A 16,321-nucleotide genomic window follows, 5' to 3' on the forward strand; every position below is an offset into this window, starting at 1 on the left:
CTGCCTATGGTTTCTTCTAGGATTTTTATGATTTCATGATTTACATTTAAGTCTTTTATCCATTGAGTTTATTCTTGTGTATGGTGTAAGTTGGTGGTCTAGTTTCATTTTTTTTACATATCTGTGCAATTTTCCCAGCACCTTTTACTTTTTTAAAAAAATATATTTTTATTGATTTCAGAGAGGAAAGGAGAGGGATAGAAACATCAATGATGAGAGAGAATCATTTATCAGCTGCCTCCTGCATGCCCCCTACTGGGGATCGAGCCCACAACCCAGGCATGTGCCCTTGGCCGGAATTAAACCTGGAACCCTTCAGTCCGCAGGCCAACACTCTACCCACTGAGCCAAACCAGCCAGGGCACCTTTTACTTTTTAAAAAACATATATTTTTATTGATTTCAGAGAGGAAGGGAGGAGAGGTAGAAACATCAATGATGAGAGAGGATCATTGATCAGCTTCCTGCACACCCCCCACTAGGGATGGAGCCCATAACCTGGGCATGTGCCCTGACCAGGAATTGAACTGTGATCTCTTGGTTCATAGGTTGATGCTCAACCACTGAGCCATGCTGGCTGGGCTGCTGTACTATTTTTTTTTTTTAAATATATTTTATTGATATTTTACAGAGAGGAAGGGAGAGGGAATAGAGAGCTAGAAACATCGATGAGAGAGAAACATCGATCAGCTGCCTCCTGCACACCTCCCACTGGGGATGTGCCCGCAACCAAGGTACATGCCCTTGACCGGAATCAAACCCGGGACCCTTCAGTCCGCAGGCCGACGCTCTATCCACTGAGCCAAACCGGTTTCGGCTGTACTATTTTTTTTAAAATATATTTTTATTTATTTCAGAGAGGAAGGGAGAGGGAGAGATAGAAACATCAATGATGAGAGAGAATAACCAATTGGCTGCCTCCTTGAAGCCCCACACTGGGGATCAAGCCTGCAACCCTGGGCACGTGCCCTTGACCAGAATCGAACCCAGGACCCTTCAGTCCGCAGGCCAACGCTCTTATCTGAGCCAAACCAGCTAGGGCTGTAGTATTTTTACTAGAACAGATCAACATGATCTATGGCTCTTGGCATGCACCTAGTAATCTTCCCATCCTCATCAATAAAGAGGATCAAAGGCAGTTCACAATTAAGAGGGAAGGAGAATAGAGTATGTTCAATATCTTGACTCCAGGGCCTGATCAACCCTCCTGCTATTTCACAAAGAGACCTTGATTTTCTGGACATTCTGTGGAACATTATTCTAGTGATGACATCATAATAATCAGATTTGGTGAAAAGGAAGTAGCAAGTGTACTGGGTCCCTCAGTAAAAACACACATGTACCAGAGCATGGGAGATAAACCTTACAAAGATTCAAGGGTCTTTTATAAACCTTACAAAGATTCAAGGGTCTTTTATATAAGTTTTTTTTTAATTTATTTTTTTCTTAATGTTTTTATTGATTTTAAGGAGAGAGGGATTGAGAGATAGATGAGAGAAAAACATCATTGATTGGCTGCCTCCTGCACACCTCCATTGGGGATCGAGCCCACAACTGGGCATGTGCCCTAATCGGGAATCGAACTGCCGACCTCCTGGTTCATGGGTCGATGTTCAACCACTGAGCCACACTGGCTGGGCTCAGTGAAGTTTTTAAGGGTCCAAATATCTGAGGCATGCTGGGAAATTCTAAGGAACAAATTATTGCATCTTGCCCTCACTACTAAGAAAAAGGCAGTATTTGAAGAGCCTCCTTGGATTTTGGAGTAACATACACTTTCAAGTGTGGCCCAGAGTCACAGAGCCCAAGTGCCATATGACCGGGAGATTCAGATGGTGTTAGAGATATCTGTGGCAGGTGAAAAATGTGTAGAGGTCTCGTAAGCCCCAGTAGGAGCTTGCCAATAGAATTCTAGAGCAAGGCCATGCCTTCTACAGCAAAGAACTATTCAGTTTGAAGAGCAGCTCCTGGGATACTACTACCCATGAGACATCAGGTGATCATGTAGCTGGAGCTATTGATCACAGCTCAGTATGCTCAGATTCATTAAATCAGGTGGACACAGCAACAATCTATCATATGGAAGAAATGTCACATTTGCGATCAGGCATGAGCAGGTCCAGTCACAGGTTATGTAAGCAGGAAGCTCTCACCTGTGTCACCTGCCTTTGCTGAAACGATACCTCCCTCTGCTCATACCTGTGGACTCATGGAAGGCTCCCTTAGACTTGTTGGTGGAATAAACCTGCGGTCTGTTTCACAGAGGAATCAGCTCAATGTTAGCATGAATCAAGGCATTGTTGATTCCCTGTGTGCTTCCTCAGGAGTGAAATCTGGTGGGCAGAGCTGCAGGCAGGCTAACTGGCACCAACTTTGTTTGGAGGAAGAAGTAGCCTGAGGTAAAGATTCCATGGCCTCTTGGGCTGTGGCAAACAGCTTGTCTAGACAAGGGGCCTGCAAAGAATAAGGTTGAAAGTCTGGGGACAAGATATGAGGAAGATTTCAGTTTAAGGACAGATGGACTGAAGGGGGCTGAAACAAAGTATGTAGATCTTTGTGTCATACATCAATGCCCCTCAGAAAGTACCCACTGCACAGAAGGTATCAGGAAAATAAGGGGCAGTACAGATAGGGGACCCATTCACCTCTCACCAAAGGAGTATGAGGCAGGTCTTGAGGCTTAGCAGCTCTACCTTCATTTCCTTCACGTGGAGCAGCTCCAGGAGCCTACAGGTAATCAGCTGCTTCTTCTAATCACTAAATTCTCTGTGGGACTCCATCATGGTTAATATATAAATAGGAGCTCACATTAAAGGTACTGAGTTAGGGTGCTGGCAGGACATCCAGGTCATCAGTAAGCTACTGGAACAGTAAAAACATTTCAGATTTCAAGCACAATTGATTTTTTTTTTTAAGTAATGACTCTCTAATACATTTGGCTGGTGCATGAAGACTTGCTACCTGTAGTTTAATCTGATCCCAGGGTGGCATACCGGCAGTTTCCAGAGATCAGAACTGCTACTAGACATGACACCTTCTTGTTGTCCCTAATCCTGGTGTATCAGGTTTGCTGAACACTATGGCTGCAGCAGTAGACAAAAAGATATTTTAGTGACTAATAGTAAAAGGTGAAAAAAACACAAAACAACAAAATAAGCAAGTGATAGGAGGAAGGCGTGAAGTAGTTGGTTTCTAGGTAACAGGAAGACTTACCTACTGGCCAAAAGACTTTTATAAGGTAGAGAAGTATCTTAAGAAATCAAAGAGATTGCAGTCAGAAGGAAAAGATGGGATGGGTTTAAGTTAATCAAACTGGATATTATTGACTTCTGGAGTTTAGAAAAATGACGCTTCTGAGGGATAATCAGTTTTCCACAGACTTTGGCAGAGACAGAGTGTACAAAACCAAAATGCACAAGAGGCTGACAAAATGTTCTCAGTGATGAAAAAAATGTATTAGTATGTAGGAAAAAAAAGCAGACCAAAATGCAACTATTCTACACACTATTGCAATTTCCTAATATACACATTCATTCACAAGTACTACATATTCTATTTACCCCAAATCCAAATTTCCAAAAAGATAAACCAATAGGAATAGTTTCTAAAATAGTGTTCAATAAACAACATACCATTTATTTTAACAGTCCTGAAGTATTACAAGATGTTATAAATTCTGAATCAGATTGTGTTCAAATGGCTCAATTCTTTACAAATCATAATTCTTTAAGATATGTTAAAGTCATAATGCTTTCTCCATAATTATACTTGATACACATCACTTTAACTATACAAAAGGCAATGCTGGCATGGTTACTGGGACCTGAAGTGTGGTAAGGGGATCGGCCCCAGTTAAGCTAACGAGTGAGGAATCCATCACACCCTCTAGGACCTTCCTTCCTGCTGTTCCATTGCTCTCACTCCTCCAGGGTCTCTTGATGTTGAGTGAAACAAAAGCTAGCACTTAAGTTTATATTACAATTATCTGACTTCTCCCTAGCATTCATGTTCTAGAGTTACAAAAACATACACACACAAACACTGAGAGCCTACTTGACAGTTAAAGCACTTCTCCCTCTCCAGTGTGGACTCTCTGATGTTTGGAAAGATTTGACTTACTACAGAAGGTTTTCCCACAATTATTACACCAATAGGGCTTTTCCCCAGTATGGATTCTATGATGTTTATTAAAATTGGAGCTGTGGTTGAAGGCTTTTCCACACTCCTTACATTTATACGGCTTTTCTCCAGTGTGGAGTCTCTGATGAGAACTAAGACCTGCGTGCTGACTAAAGCTCTTTCCACATTCATTACACTGATAAGGTTTCTCTCCAGTGTGTGTTCGATAGTGTCGAATGAGGCTGCCTTTACCACTGAAAGCTTTCCCACAATCTTTACACTGATATGGAGCCTCTTCAGTGTGCATGCGCTGATGTTTAAGGAGATCTGAGCTCTGACCGAAGGCTTTTCCACACTTACAGTCATAGGGACGGTCTACCAAGTGGGTTCTGTAATGAAGGGTAAGGTTTGAGCTGTGGCTGAAGGCTTTCCCACATTTGGTGCATACATAAGGTTTCTCCCCAGTGTGTGTTCTCCGGTGTTTAGTAAGATTTGAGCTATTGCTAAAGGCTTTTCCACACTCAGCACATATGTAACGTCTCTCTCCTGGGGCAGGTTTAGTGGACATTAATTCTCTACCTTTCTTGGAACCTTTGTCTAGGAGAGAGGTTTTTGTTCCTCTTTCTTTTTCAAGGTTTACCCATTGCCTTTCTAACCTGGCCTCAAATTTATTGGCAATAACCATGGGAGTAATATCCTTTTTGAATTCCTCTGCATGAGATTCTTCAGAACTTTTCTGCGTATCTGTTGATTCCTCATTCTGAGTGTTCGATTTACAATCTGAAACAATAAGTAGAATAAGGACATGTGAGTTATTTCCTATTCTGAGAAGAAACTGTTAAAGGACAAAGAGAATCATTGGATGACATTGATGGATTTTTAAGGGTGACCAAATATTGCTCTCAGAGGTCACAATATCACAATTATACAAATAAGTCATCATCAAATCTAGTTTACAATACCAGACTTTCACACAAGCCCCCTACCCTACCAAAAGCTATGATGGTATGAAGAGTGCATGGCTTTTTCTGCTAGGAGGAGAACTTCATATATAAAGGGCAATAAGGCAAAGCCAAGCATATAGCAGCAAAGGGAGATGCTTGGGAAGAATGAAACAAGTTAGAAAGATTGCTGAAGGGTCAATCTGATTAAGGAAAATATAATAATTAAGGGAGAATAGGCTAGTGGCAAACTCAAAAAATCTATATGCTTATAGAAGCTGAATATCCTATATAATAAAGATGTAATATGCAAATGGTTGTTACGCCGTGAAGCATTAACAACCGACTGCGTAACGACCAGATCACGGATCAGCAGGAGGGTGGGGCGGAGAGCTACAGGAGGGGGCAGAGCAGCAAGCTATTGGGGGGGGGCGCGGGGGGAGCTGCAGGAGGGCAGGGCAGTGGGCGGAGAGCTACTGGAGGGCAGCAGCGAGCTACTGGTGCATGGATTCATAAGCAGGGCTACTAGTCTATATAAAAGGCTAAGTTGACTTGCGCATGCGCCATACATATAAAGCTCTCACTGGTGCCAATCACATGCATGTGTTTCCATCTGTCATTGTCGATCGTGAATTTGGTTGACACTTCTATTATAGAGAAAGGGTGACTAACGATATTAAAATATTTCTTCTAATTAATTTCCTTTCAATGTGCACGAATTCGTACACAGGGCCACTAGTAAAAGCAATAAAAGAGAACATTCAGTCCATTTACAATTATTCTAGTCCCAGATCCTCCTCCTTAATATGTTTTTATTGATTTTTTTAGAGGGAGAGGGAGAGAGAAACATTGATTGGTTGCCTCCTGCACACCCCCTACTGGGGATTGAGCCCACAACCTGGGCATATGCCCTGACTGGGAATAGAACCAGTGAACTCGTGGTGCATGGGATGAAGTTTAACCAACTGAGCCACACTAGCCAGGCCCAGATCCTTCTTAATTTAAGTGAAAGTACTTAACTCCCACCAGGGTTCAACTCTTATCATTTAATCTACATCAGCTAGGTCTTGTCATTCTTTAATTATAAAGTATCACTGTTGAAATCAGATTAAAGCAGTACATCTTTTAAGAGCATTTCACTAGGCAGTCACACTGCTAAAAGTCCATCTAACCATCCACACACATAGAAGTTTCCTCTGAAAAGTGGACTCCTTTTTTTTTTTTTTTTAAATATTTTATTGGTTTCAGAGAGGAAGGGAGAGAAAGAAAGAGAGAAAAACATCAACAATGAGAGAGAATCATTGATTGCCTGCCTCCTGCACACCCCACACAGGGGGTTAAGCCCGCAACCCAGGCATGTGCCCCCGACCAGAGTCAAACCTGGGATCCTTCAGTCTGTAGGCTGATGCTCTATCCACTGAGCCAAACCGGCTAGGGCAAAATGGGCTCCTCTTAAGCACAGTCATCCCTCCATGGGTACAGAAGCCCCAACTGACAAAGTTACCTCCTTCTAGCCCTTTTCCTTATCCCTCTGTCTCTGTCTCCTGACCATCTATTTCCTTCCTCTGTCAGCAGTAACCACTGAGCTGCTTCCAGGCTCACCCCCTACTCACTGACTGCAGCAGTGGGAGCTAAAATCTCTCTCACGCTCCATGAGAAGCAATCATGTGGCTACTCATACAGGCTATCCTTCAAGTTGCCATGAACTATGTGTAGGAAATAACTTAAAAGTTAAAAATTTTAAATAGCCCAAGGCAGAAGTTGAATAAATTTATCAGGGACCATTTCTGCATAATCCAAAGCTGATTATAACAGACTCACTAAATCATTAACAAATGAATCGTTCCTACCTTGATTCTGTCTTAGCTCTGGAGTGAAATCCTGCTCTTCACCAGTCTCTTGGATGTACAGGGGTCCCCAAGATTCATATTTGGGACTTGTCTCCACAGACCGTGGCTGGGTGCTGCTCAGGGATTTCTTTGCTGTTCCTGAAGAGGACATCTTCTCCCATGCCTGTTTCTGTTCATTCGGAGGAGGTGAAACCTAGACAATTAGGAATGGCTGGGTTTGTCCACAGATCACTTTAGGACTGAAATGAAAGAAAGTCTCAGGAGAGCTGTGTAGAATCTCTAGGAAAGAGAAAAGAGAACCCCCCCACCCCCCATTCAATTCTCAAGGCTAAAGCTAGTGTAGGATAGTAGGAAAAAGAGGAGGAAACATGGTCTAAATCAGTAGAAACTTCCATTTACCTATTCGTATTGTATGGACAAACCCATTCCTGCCTGGAATGGCATGCTCCCAATCTCAGAGCATAAAAAATGCCCCCTCTCACTCCCTCCTACCTGCTCTCCTGGTTCATCCAGTTCTCGCTCCAGGTCTTCCAGAAGAGTGACAGCCTCTTCAGCACTCTCTGGACAGTGCTCCTGTACCCAGGCCTGCAGCTCCCGGGGCAGGATGGTCAGGAACTGCTCCAGCACCAGCAGCTCCAGGATCTGCTCCTTGGTGTGGATCTCCGGCCTCAGCCACTCACAGCAGAGCACACGGAGCTGGCTCAGGGCCTCCCGCGGTCCAGGTGTGTCATGGTATCCAAACTGCCTGAAGCGCTGGCGGAACATCTCCAGGCTTGGAAAGCATTTCTCTTTCTCCTCCTCCTCAACTTTCACAATCACAGGCCCCACCTGCTCCTGTAGAGGCCTAGGGCCCAGACCTGCGGCCACGCCCAGTACCTTGGTCATCATATGGACTCCAGAAACAGCCTCACTAAAGATGGGCTCTTTGTAGAAGGAATATTGGTTCCTTTGGGTTCCTGGTTCTTCAGGACTACAGTCTCAACCTAATAAAATATGGTTACCATAAAATTACCAAAATAAGTATTAAATTTTGGTCTTACAGTTACACTTTTAGCACAATAAATTGTAAAAATTATGGCCACTATAATACTACCATGTAAAAATTACTGTTCAAATCTCTCTGGAGGTAGCTCGGAATATCTTACTTTGATTTTACTTTCAAAAGAGCACACTGTGGACCAGCTGGTGTGGCTCAGTGCAGGGTTCAATTCCCGGTCAGGGCACATGCTTGATCCACAGTGGGGGCGTGCAGGAGGCAACCAATTGGTGTCTGTCTGTCTCTCTCTCTCTCTCTCTCTCTCTCTCTCTCTCTGGAAAAAAAAAAAAAAAAAAAAAAAAGAATATTCCAGGTGAGGATTAACCCCGCCCCCCCCCCCCCCAAATGCACTTGGCATAATTTAAAAATTAAATTTACATTAACTGTGCTCTGAAAACTTTTTTAGACTCTTAGAACTCCTGAGGTTTTAACAGGCTATTGCTGGCCAGCAAATGTACATTTATGTTATAGCTTTAAATTAGGTGTTTAGATTCACACATTTAGTGAATATGTATTAAAAACATGTACTTTACATATAACTGTTCCCCTTCATTTATTTTTGTGATCCATTTTTGCAATTTTAAAAAATGTGAAATGGGATTCTGGTAATAGAACCTCAATATGTAACCTTGCTTCTATGAAAAATTCAATAATTATCAGAATTCTAGGGATGCCAATACTTGGACTCCCCTCCACTGTACCATGCGGAAGCATTCTATCAGATGCCAACAGGTGTCCTGACAGGGTGAACCAGAATCAGCACCATCCACCCCCTAATGCTGTCCTACACACCCAATTCGCTGCTGGAGCTCCCAAGTTCAGGATTACTTGAGCCAGGGAAGAAGCATTGCCATCAGTCTCCTAAAATAAAGGCTCTGGCACTAAAGACTACAGATGTAGCAGTGCTGGGAGCATTTCTTGGGTATGCTTAAAAGTCGACTTCAGCCGAAACCGGTTTGGCTCAGTGGATAGAGCGTCGGCCTGCGGACTGAAGGGTCCGGGTTCGATTCCGGTCAAGGGCATGTACCTTGGTTGCGGGCACATCTCCAGTGGGGGGTGTGCAGGAGGCAGCTGATCGATGTTTCTCTCATCGATGTTTCTAGCTCTCTATCCTTCTCCCTTCCTCTCTGTAAAATATTAAAAAAAAAAAAAAAAAAAAAAGTTTCCAAAAAAAAAAAAAAAGTCGACTTCAGTGTTGGAATAACTACATAATAGGTTACAAAATTCCACACTCCAGCCAGAGGAGAGCAGTCCAACAACTGGAAAGACATCAGAACCTGTTTGGGCTACTTAGCTTCTGGGATCCAACTACAGCGGCCAATTTATCTCCAGCCTGTACCTCTCTTTTGAAGTTTAGACTTATATGACCAACTACCCACCTGACACTGCCACCAGCCTGTCCAAAGTCATCTCAAGCTTAAAATGCCCAAAACTGCACTTCCCATCTTTCCCCCCAAAGCTGCTCATCTCAGTTAATGGCAGCTCTACTGCTCTGTTTTCATGGACCAAAAAACATGGTCATTCCTGATCCCTCTCTTATTTACATTCTACATATAATTCATAAGTAAATCCTGTTAGATCTACATCCAAGAGATACAGAGTTCAACCTTCAACACTGCCGTCACAGTCCATCACCAGCAGCCTCCTAATTGCTTCCACTCTTCCCTCAGTCCATTCTCAACACAGCAGCCAGAGATCTCCTGTTAAGTCAGATCACACCATTCCTCTGCTCACACCTCTCAAGGCTTTGTGTCATACAGAGTAAAAGCCAAAGGTATCATAATGGCCAAGAAGGCCTCCCTATTGTCTCTGATCTGATCTTGTACTTCTCTGTTCATTCTACCCCAGGCAGTTGGTTACCTGGACTTGTGCGGCACACTCCCACCTGAGAGCCTTTGTCCAGGCTGCTCCCTTTAACACTGCCTGCAGATTACATGCTTCTTCCAGATTATGCATGCTTGACCCCCTGACCACCCTGTTTATTTAAAAAATGTTTCTAATTTATTTCATAGAGAAATGGAGAGGTAGAAACATCAATAATGAGAATCACTGATAGGCTGCCTTCTGCATCCTACACTGCACTGCATCCGCAACCTGGCCATGTGCCCTGACCGGAAATCGAACTGTGACCTCCTGGTTCATAGGCTGATGCTCAACCACTGAGCCACACCAGCTGGCACGACCACTCTGTTTTAAACTGCACACTACCCTCCCTCACCTCAAAACTCCTTATCCTCCTATTCTTTTCCTCCATATCACTTACCACTATACAAATGCTATATATTTTACTTTTATTTTTAAACTCTGTCTCCATCCTTGAAAATCAACTCTTGAGGGCGGAGCCTTTCATCTATTTTGTTCACTGCTATATTTCAAACATCTAAAATATACCTAGTACTTTGAGGTACTCAAATATCTGTGGAAAGAATGCAATGCATGGATCTTTGGGTCTACTTTTAAGGAGTAAAAACTGTAAAATTGGGTTTAAAAATATCAATATAAATTTAAATTTAAAAAAATATGGCAGTAAGAATTCATGTTTAGTGTAATATAGACAGAGGTTGATACAGAATTAGATAATGTGTGTACAAGGGTTACTACGAAGACATTTATTTTCTAGCTCCGTCTGCTGTGAAGGTCCAGAAGCAATAACATCCTGGTAGGAATAAGCATACCCAGTGCCCAAATCTTGGTCTCTAAATATCATTCTCCACTAAAAGGAACTAGAGATGGAGAAATGGTTGATTCTAGGTTGGGGAATATACAAGCTGAGCCTGGAGCCATCTTGTAATGCCAGGAAGTATTAAATCACCACAGTGAGGCATGTTAAAGGACACAGAAGCCAACATATAAAAGCTCCCAGTAGTCACAGCTGAAACAATTTGAGCAACAAAATAAATGGTGTAGTACTAGATTATAACCGTAAGTTTATTTTTTTCTTTTTTTTAAAAAATATATTTTATTGATTTTTTACAGAGAGGAAGGGAGAGGGATAGAGAATTAGAAACATCGATGAGAGAGAAACATCCATCAGCTGCATCCTGCACACTCCCCACGGGGTATGTGCCTGCAACTAAGGTACATGCCCTTGACCAGAATCGAACCTGGGACCCTTGAGTCTGCAGGCCGACGCTCCATCCACTGAGCCAAACTGGTTAGGGCTATAACCATAAGTTTAATATAAATGTCCATAAGCCCGTACTGATGCAAGAAAGGTTGAATGAATAAATAGAGAACACAAATCTCCCATACAGAATTATTCCAAAAAATTTATGTAGATACTCCCCTCAAGAAGGCAGAGCTCCAACCTCTTGAATATAGGCTACACTTACTGACTTGCTGGGGGAAAGTACAGTGAAGAAACCTGACAAACACTACCTCAGCCAGTTGATCAAAATTAACATCATCATGGTCTCTATGTATCTACACACACACACACACACACACACACACACACACACACACACACATATACACAATGGAATACTACTCAGCCATAAAAAATGAAATACTGCCATCTATAACAATATGCCTGGAGCTTGAGCAAATTATGATAAGTGAATTAAGTCAGCTAGAAAAGGACAAGACCTATATAACCTCACTCACAGGTGGAATAATAAATATATGGTAATGAATGGAAAATACTTTTGGTGTGGGGAGCATGAAATAGATACCGAACTATCTCATGTTGCACACCTGAAATTTATATGTTACCAACCAATGCTACCTCAGTAAAAACACATTTAAAAAAAAAGATTAATATCATCAGTGATAAGTCATGTGCCTTGATATGAGAGGAGCACCTCACTTCTGTGGTCTTCCTCCTCAAAACCCATAACCACAGCCTAATCATAAGAAATACACCGGACAAGCCCTGACTGGTTTGGCTCAATGGATAGAGCTTCCGCCTGCGGACTGAAAGGTCCCAGGTTCGATTCCGGTCAAGGGCACATACCTTGGTTGCAGGCACATCCCCAGTAGGAGGTGTGCAGGAGGCAGCTAATCGATGTTTCTAACTATCTCTCTCCCTTCCTCTAAGAAATCAATAAAATATATTAAAAAAAAAAAGAAATACACCAGACAAACCAAACTGAGGGACATTCTACAAAAACAACTGACCAGTAGACCTCAAAACTGTCAAGTTAATAAAAAACAAGGAAAGACTGAGAAACTGTCACTGACCGAAGGACACTAAGCAGACATGATGATTAATGTAATGTGGTATCCTAGTTGGGATCCCTTTTACTAGGGAAAAACTAGTAAAAGTCAAAGTGTGAAGCTTAGTTAATTGTAATGCACCAATGTTGTTTCCTATAGTTGTGGTAAATGTACACAGTAAAGTAAGATGTTAGCAAGGGAAACTGGTGAGAGGTAGATGGGGACTCACTGTATTATCTTTGAACTCTCCCATAAATCTAAAACTACTCTAAAATTATTTAAACACAAAATTTGGGGTGTTGGGGCAAACAAGCAGCTTTAGTAAATGCTGTTCTATTATGGAGAGGTAAAGAGAAATATGGTTGTTAACTTCAATACTACGATGTTGAAGCAGACCATTCTCAGAGTTAATAAAACATTTAAAAAGTTGTGAAGCCTTTTCCTCTTAGGATTTTTTTAAACAATGTTTTTATTGATTTGAGAGAGAGAGGAAGGGAGAGGGATAGAGAACATTGATGAGAGAGAAACATCGATTGGCCGCCTCCTGCACGCTCCCCATTGGGGATCGAGTCCACAATCGGGTATGTACCCTGACTAGGAATCTAACAGAGAACCTCTGGGTTCATGGGTGGATGCTCAACCACTGAGCCACTCCCGGCTGGGCTAGGATTTTCTTTTTTTAATCCTCATCCAAGGATATTTTTCCATTGATTTTTAGAGAGGGAAAGAGAGGGAAAGACAGAAAGAAACATCAATGTGAGAGAAACACACCAATTGGTTGCTTCCTGCACTTGCCTCGACCAGGGACCTTTCCGTCAGCAGGCCGATGCTCTATCCACTGAGAAAAACAGGCTAGGGCAATTTTTTTTTTTTTTAAACACCTCCCTTGTCTCTAGGAGCAGCAATAGTTAATTTCTGACTCTCTTCCAATAACTGTCAGAATATTGGCCTAATGAAATAGTTCCTAGCAGATCTATTTCAAACATACACAAAGCCTTTTTTAAATTTTATCAAATACTTTTAGTTTTGAACTAGTTGGCAACATTACAATATTCTTTCGTCCCTTGAAATCACACAGTCCATTATCCAGTTTGGCAATTCTATCTCCACAGGCTCAAAGGCCATCTGCAGAGGTTTAAAACACAAATCTGTTAATATCACCCAGCTATTTAAAATTACTTAACTTTTTGCATGGTAAACAAATGCCAAGCTGGCCTCTGCCTCCCCTTACAGTCATCACTTCCCTTCTCATTCCCTATGCTCACTCAATGCCCCATTCTTATGGCAGGCTTCTATTCCTTTTTCAAGTCTCAGCTCAGTAACTAATCCATGAAAAGATGCGCAACCTTAGTTATAATAAAATATGCTCCCACCTCTCGGATTGGCAAATATTAAAAAACAAATCTGATAATGCTCTGAATTGATGTTTTGTTTTTCACCTGAGGAAAGCCAGTAATTTCACATTTGGTCATGCTGAGTTAGAGATGCCCTTCAGGTCATGACTTCTGAATTTTTCTTAGTAAAGTGCTCATAAAATAAAAAAGCATGTGGATAGAAAACAGAGGCTTCATTACTAACTCACATTGTCTTCAAGCACAGTGAACTACTTTTTTAGGCTATCTAGAATTTCAGCTAAAGAGATCCATCAATGCCCTGGCCAGGTAGCTCAGATGGTTAGAATGTAGTCTTGATACCCATGGTTGCAGGTTCCCTGGTTAGGGCACATACAAGAATCAATCAATAGCCCTAACCAGTTTGGCTCAGTAGATAGAGCGTCGGCCTGCGGACTCAAGGGTCCCAGGTTCGATTCCGGTCAAGGGCATGTACCTTGGTTGCGGTTACATACTGAGTGGGGAGTGTGCAGGAGGCAGCTGATCGATGTTTCTCTGTCATCGATGTTTCTAACTCTCTATCCCTCTCCCTTCCTCTCTGTAAAAAATCAAAAAAATATATTTTTTTTAAAAAAAAGAATCAATCAATAAATGCATAAATAAGTGGAACAACAGATTGATGTTTGTTTTTTCTCTCTCCCTCCCCCTCTCTAGAATAATGAGGGGGGGGGGGAAAGCTTTAAAGAGGTCCATTAAGCAAAAGTTCATGGTCTACTATAAGCAGAAGGCTTTTGTTCTGTTCCAAGTTTTTTTTTTCTTCCCCTCCTTTATGCCAGTTTCCCAAAGCATGTATGTCCTTATAAAAGAGCCCCAAAGCCATTCTGGAACAAGATGAGGCATAAATAATCAAATTATCATAGATTCTGACAATTTAATGCTAAAATGCCTTAAACACACTCCAAGTCTGTTCCTGAAAACTCCCAGGCAGGCAAATCTGATCATTTTTGAGGCACAGAATTCTGTGGAGTTTTTGTTTCCAAGCTTTTCTTTAAACCAAACCAAAGCAAACCAAACTGTGCATAGTTTATCTTTTATCTTCACAGATCTTAGTTTAGTTCTAGACCAACATTTACTTTCTCCATAGGAGCCTTAAAATGCCTGAAAACAATTGTCTTGCCTCTTTTTCTTATCCACTTGTTTCAACTGTTCCTCAAATAACGTAAGTTCCCAAGTACCTCACCTACCAGATGAACTTTCTTTTGACAAACTCTTTTAACAAATGGTCCTGTAATACCGTGTTTCCAAACTTGAGCAGATCCCTGTTATTTAGATACTTCCTTTTAATTAAAAAAAAATCTTTATTTTTGGCCCCTTGAGTGTGGCTCTTCCACAAAATACCATGGCCTGGCGAGTCTATTTTGAAGTGGTGTTAGAAGAAGTTTAAGTTTAAAAAATTTGGCTCTCAAAAGAAATTTCAATCGTTGTACTGTTGATATTTGGTTCTGTTGACTAATGAGTTTGCTGACTGCTGCTAGGGCGATGATTTCTCTTTTTAAAAAAAAAATGTATTTTTATTGATTTCAGAGAAGGGAAGGAGAGATAGAAACATCAATGATGAGAGAGAATCATTGATCGGCTGCCTCCTGCACGCCCCCTACTAGGGATGGAGCCTGCAACCCAGGCGTGTGCCCTTGACCAGAATGGAACCCGGGACCCTTCCGTCCTCAGGCTGACGCTCTCTCCACTGAGCCAAACCAGCTAGAGCACGATGCTTTCTTTTTAAAACGTAGTGACCTTAGAGAGTGAGAGAGTGAGAGAGGAAAAGGGTGAGAGGGAGAGAGAAAGGGAGAAGGGGGAGAGGGAGAGAGAGATTTGTGGTAGTTATTCATGCATTCATCGGTTGCTTCTTGTGTGCCCTGACCCGATGGAACACGAAACCTTTGCGTACCGGGAGGACGCTCTAACCAACTGAGATACCCATCCAGGGCCTTACATACTTTCCAACCTGAACAAAGACCAACGAGACTATTCACTCCCTTGGATCAGGCCTTCTAAAGAGGTTCCGTTTCTCAGAGAAGGCCCGCAACCCCCTGGGGCGTGTTTCATCAATTAGCCCTGCGTTCGGGCCTCCCTTTGAGAGCGAGCCCTGGGCCGGAGAGCGGGGCGGGTATTGGTAGCCCCTGCTCTGCTCAAGGAGCGCACAAAAACGGCCCTGAAACTGCGATACAAAGTTTCATTTGTTAGAACCTTGGGAGGAGGAAAGGCTTTCCAGGGAGTAAGCGCCTCTATGGCTGGGCAGGGACACGGGCTCCTCCCCACAGCCCTTCCAGGACCCGCCTGGGGACTCCGCGGAGGCCACAGCCGTACGCCCACTCCTCCCTCTCCTAATCCTCCCGACCAGGGCTCCCTCCTCCGCCCGCCGAGCTAACCGGGGACCAGGAGGCTCACCGTGAGTCAGAGGCGCTGTTGGCGCTGGGACACCTAGACGCGCACCACGGCAGGCGCAACCGGAAGTACGTCATAGCCAGTCCGCGGACAGTTTTGCGTGGTCGCAGTGGCCCCTCTAGGAACTCAGGGGAATCTCGGCAGCTCGGTAGATGGAGGCACCTCCAACGTGAACCGGAAGGGATCTTGTTTCCTCGTCCCCGTTGGTTTTTTTACTAAAAAAAGTTCCGACCTAAAGGCGGCGGCTTCGTCCAGAAAGGAGCAAACCGGCAGGTGTGCGGTCCGAACGCCAGGCTGTTCGACCGAAGAGCATCTGGAGAAACTGTTCTAAACTTTGGTAGAAAGAAGGGGAGAATGGGGGACAAAGCAGTCTTAGTTTTCCAATATGTGAAGTGTTGTCATTTGAAAAAGAACTTTGCATTATGGGACCCCAGAAGACCAA

At 42.9% G+C, this 16,321-nt stretch overlaps 1 protein-coding gene across 1 annotated transcript; it reads right to left on the bottom strand.

The window, feature by feature from the left end:
- Nucleotides 1-1,465: 1,465 nt before the first annotated feature.
- Nucleotides 1,466-15,954, bottom strand: ZSCAN21 (zinc finger and SCAN domain containing 21). Its single transcript, XM_080680538.1, has 4 exons — nucleotides 15,883-15,954; nucleotides 7,402-7,892; nucleotides 6,910-7,102; nucleotides 1,466-4,898 (listed from the first exon to the last, which is right to left on the bottom strand). The coding sequence occupies exons 2-4, from the start codon at nucleotides 7,795-7,797 to the stop codon at nucleotides 4,060-4,062; spliced, it is 1,428 nt and encodes a 475-aa protein (XP_080536664.1). The 5' UTR covers nucleotides 7,798-7,892; nucleotides 15,883-15,954; the 3' UTR covers nucleotides 1,466-4,059.
- Between the last annotated feature and the right edge of the window lie 367 nt (nucleotides 15,955-16,321).

The sequence above is a fragment of the Plecotus auritus genome (assembly GCF_963455305.1).
Source record: "Plecotus auritus genome assembly, chromosome: 7".
Taxonomy (NCBI): Eukaryota; Metazoa; Chordata; class Mammalia; order Chiroptera; family Vespertilionidae; genus Plecotus; species Plecotus auritus.